Source organism: Capricornis sumatraensis, chromosome 3 (genome assembly GCF_032405125.1).
Source record: "Capricornis sumatraensis isolate serow.1 chromosome 3, serow.2, whole genome shotgun sequence".
NCBI lineage: Eukaryota > Metazoa > Chordata > Mammalia > Artiodactyla > Bovidae > Capricornis > Capricornis sumatraensis.
Genome location: NC_091071.1, coordinates 66,122,751 through 66,127,117, shown reverse-complemented (window position 1 = coordinate 66,127,117; position 4,367 = coordinate 66,122,751). Strand labels below are relative to the sequence as shown.

Genomic DNA, 4,367 nt, shown 5'->3' with positions numbered 1-4,367 from the left:
CAACTGTGATGACAAATAATTTATTTGCTGAGGAAGTATATATCTGCTATGAAGAAAACTGAAGTCTTTCTATAGTAGACTTTCTTCATTTTAATAGGCAAAACTTGACCAATAAGCAACACATATTATTACAAATAAACTACTACTGAAAGCGAAAGAAACCAAAGTCGCTCAGTTGTGTACAACTCTTTGCAACCCCATGGACTGTAGCCTACCAGTCTCCTCCATCCATGGAATTTTCCAGTCAAGAGTACTGGAGTGGGTTGCCATTTCCTTTTCCAGGGGATCTTTCTGACCTAGGGATTGAACCTGGGTCTCCCACATTGCAGGCAGATGCTTTATCATCTGAGCCACCAGGGAAGCCCATAACTGAACCAGCTGTCATTCCCAAGACTCCTATTATAAGCATTTGTTAGTACCAAAGATAAGCAATGCTGTAGCAACTTTTGGCTTTAAATTGCAGCCAATTCAGTTTACTTTTTGATATTGAGTTTCTTCTAAGAAGACAGATAAGATTCACTATAGACACACAATTGCTTAATGTGAGACTTACTGACAATCAAAAATTGCCTCCCTAATCCCAACACCCATTTAATAAAGTTTCAATTCCTAAAAACCTGACATGATTTATTTTTAGATCCAGGTGTGTAAGACCAGCCAGGTTAGTCTTGGAAGGTAATACTGCTTCCAAGTATTGTAATTCATGTTAGCCCTTCAAAACACAAGACCATCTTAAGTAATTAACTAATCTGATTTAATCATATTTCATAGAAGCTCAAAGCAAACATTTCCCCTTTATATGAATAAACTAAAGCCCTATATTTACAATGTGCAAAACATTAAAATAATTCCCATAAAAATTATATTAGCATATTTTCCATCATCAGGGACTGATACAGCCTCTGCCTGAATACACGTTCTTCTCAGTGATGATCTAAATTTAAATTTAGGTAAATACAAATCACAGCAAAAATTAAAGTTTTCATCTTTAATGAAATGACTTTGGAAATAACAGACATTTCCATGACACCAACACTACAGTTTTCGGAGTCACAGTAAGATACACAGAATTATATCCGTAATTAATATGAATGCCAACATTTCAAGCAGTAATTTCTGTTACATGGCAAACAAAATCAAGAAAGCAACCATCAAACAAAAGAGACCCATAGCTTCAGACAAGGCAAATCCCAGGATAGCATATGAGAACAGCTGCTGCTTCAGTGAAGGGTTTCTAAAAGAGACAACACATATCATATTATTCAAATTTTAGCATGGTTGATAGATGTTAAAGAACCAGATTATTAGTGTTGGGTTCTTTGTAAGCTGAAAAGTACTGGCATAGCGTTCTGCCCAGATTTCTCTTGGTTCTGCCTGTGACATTCCTTTCCCTTCATTCCTAATCATATGGGAAAAGGGAGGCATTATCTCCCTATGTCAATGGTCAGTCTTCATCCATTATGAAGGATTCTGACCTTCTTATCCCTATAAAAGTATGTTTAAGATTTGATAGTTTAAATAAAAGGTCTTAAATAATAAAATGGAAACTGGTATTTTTTTAAAGCATGAGCTCTCTTGCTCTGACTTTACAAGGAGTTTCTCTAGTCCTTAATAGGTAAACTGGAGTCTCTCCAAGGGGTTTTGGGACCAGTGATAATGCATACAAAGTACTCAAAATGTAATGCAAGACACAGAAAGGTGCTTAATAGAAAGTAGCTATTATTTCACTAGTTTTCTAAGTTTCCAACTATTTCAAACATGTTTCAAACTATTTATTTGGCAATATAAATTACCTGGCATAACCAATGATGAGACTGCCGAAGACTGTTCCAATACCAGCACCAGAACCAGCCACTCCTACTGTGGCAGCACCTGCACCGATAAATTTGGCTGCAGTATCAATGTCTCTGTTGACCGCAGTGGTCTGAAACTCCCTTTGGATTAACTGAGACACACCATTCTGGGTGCCATTAAATACCGTAGAGCCCTGGAGAGGAGGAAATAAAGGCAAAGGTCAAATCAGTAATCATAGTTAGTGATTTTAATCATGGTACTGTCAAAATGATAACCACTGCTCTATATTTGTAGCTGAGTTTGAATAGAAGATGGTGTGGCACAATGGAAAACTCTAGGGCTTAGAATAATTCCAGTCTTGCAGAAAAGGAACAACAGGTTCTACACCGCAGAAGGTCTTTGAAAATTAGGAAAGTGTATGTGCATATGCTTTTTTAATAGAGTAGGCTCTTCAGTAACTGTTGTTATCAAAATCATAAACACTAGCAACTCAAAACACTTAAACATATATATTAATTATACTTCCTGGCCAAAATTCAGGTGACTAAGTTTTGGATAAAGTTTTTTTCATTGGCTTATCCTCTGCAAATTTTTTGCATGAAAGGGTGGAAAGGCCTGCCTAAAACCATTCATTAACGAGGTTTTCCCCCTTTGCTTTGATAAAGACCCTAAGACTTCTTTGGTAGCATGTTAATTTTACCTCTCCAGTCCTATTCTCTGGTCGAGATAACACTGATGCAGAAATTGGTCTGTATGCAACTCTGGATCCAGCTCTGATCTGTTCATGAAAAAGATTCCATGTATTAAGACAACAGATATGACTTCAAGGACCCTTCCCACACCATGAATTCTAAAAAGGCAAGTTGCAAAAATGAGTCAGAAACATCATGACTTTTCTCTATTGATTCTTATCCTGGCTATTTGATCATGTTTCAATGCATGAAGCAATTTTAACAAAACTGTTAATGAAATTTTAAAACTTATTCATAATGTATTTGTAACACTCTGAACAAAACTTTTAAGAACAGTAAGTTAGAGTAAGTATTGCTTTTAAAATTTCAATTATTGTAGTACCACAATTCAGATCAGAAAACCAGCAATAAATACCCCACATTCTCTGATAAGTGGATCAACAAGTACTATAAACGCTTGTCATTTTAAACAGCCCATTAGTTAACATGAGCTCCCGCTATTTCTAAGATTAATCCTATATGTCCATTAATCATAAAATTAAAAAAGCAGTTTAAACAATTCCACATTGGTGAAAGAACAATCTTTTAAACAGTCTGACCAAAAGGACATATTCCTGCCCTTGAGTGGCCACTAAGGTCACAGAAAATTCCTTCAGAACCAAGACCTGATTCTCTAAGATAGACCCCCAGATCTTCACACAAAGTGCCCAAAAATGGTTTTGGAAATAACACCCCAAAGGCAGCAGAAACTTTCGGCTCCTGCATTAGCCGCCTCCGCCCACAAAGGGTGAGGCAAAGTTCCTCTGCAGCATCGAGTTTGACCTACAAATCGTAATGGAGACCGCAGCAGTAGCGAATGTAGGCCTCGAGGCCCCTTCCACCCTTCTCTGCACCCTAACCCTCGCGTGCCCCGATCCAACTGGGTGTCGGAGGAGGTGGGGGAGGGGCCGTTCCAGGACAAGGAGCAAGGAGGGTTTGACCTACACCGAGCTGGACCCGACAACTAGGAACTAGGCCTCGGCGGTTCTCCATAGCCAGAGTGGAGGGGAGGAGCTAAGTAAGAAACCCCAGGAAAGGGATAAAAAGACACAGAGGTTTAGGGGCGTGAAGGAACTGTCCTGAAAGGGCCGTGAGTTCCACGCGGAGGTGACCCATTCAACAACGTGGACGTCCGGGCCAAGAGGTCTGGACCTCGAGCTCCAGGCCCAGTCTGGGCTACGCACCAGAGCTGGGGTGCAGGCAAGCTTGGCGCAGGCGAACATCTTGCACTCTTCGGGACAGAGCAGCTGGAGGACTTGGGTGACAGGAGACGTGGGCTCCTCTCCCGCTTCCTCTCTGCGGAGGCAAAAAGGCTTAAGGTCAAGTGTCCTCCGAGGGCCCGTACTTCCACCCAAGTCCCTCGGGTTCCCGTGCACGCGGTCAGCTCGGGCCCAGCGCCAAACGAGGTGTCGGCAGAATGAATGGGTCCCTCTAGGGCGCGGCTTCACCACGGCCAGACCCAGCTTCCGCGCCCTCCGCTTACCTTCCACGGAGGTGGCGGCGGCCGCGGCGGCAGAGGTCGAAGGAATGGGGCTGGGCGCGCACGCGCAGTCCCGCTCTTATCGGCACCGCAGCACCCGGATGGAGAAGGCGGGGAATTGGGTGCAGCCCGGAAAACGCTCAAGGTCACTTTGTAACAACTTTATTGGTAACCAGCCCGGAAGGACAGAGACAGCCGCCCCAAGATGGAGTGGCGGGCAGACGGGTGAAGGAGAGACAAAAAGTAGATATTGAAAACTAGCCCAGGGAGAGGGAACCGAACGGATTATTTCACCTTTGATCTAAGCTGGTCGCAGGATAGTGGGACTTAATCTTTCAGTTGACTTTCTTAATGAGATTTGG

At 42.2% G+C, this 4,367-nt stretch overlaps 1 protein-coding gene across 1 annotated transcript; it reads right to left on the bottom strand.

Annotated features, from left to right (window-relative positions):
• Positions 1 to 235: 235 nt before the first annotated feature.
• Positions 236 to 4,113, bottom strand: ATP5MC3 (ATP synthase membrane subunit c locus 3). Its single transcript, XM_068967614.1, has 5 exons — positions 4,009 to 4,113; positions 3,710 to 3,821; positions 2,495 to 2,572; positions 1,794 to 1,987; positions 236 to 1,234 (listed from the first exon to the last, which is right to left on the bottom strand). Exons 2-5 carry the CDS (start codon positions 3,746 to 3,748, stop codon positions 1,120 to 1,122), a joined length of 426 nt encoding a protein of 141 aa, XP_068823715.1. The 5' UTR covers positions 3,749 to 3,821; positions 4,009 to 4,113; the 3' UTR covers positions 236 to 1,119.
• Between the last annotated feature and the right edge of the window lie 254 nt (positions 4,114 to 4,367).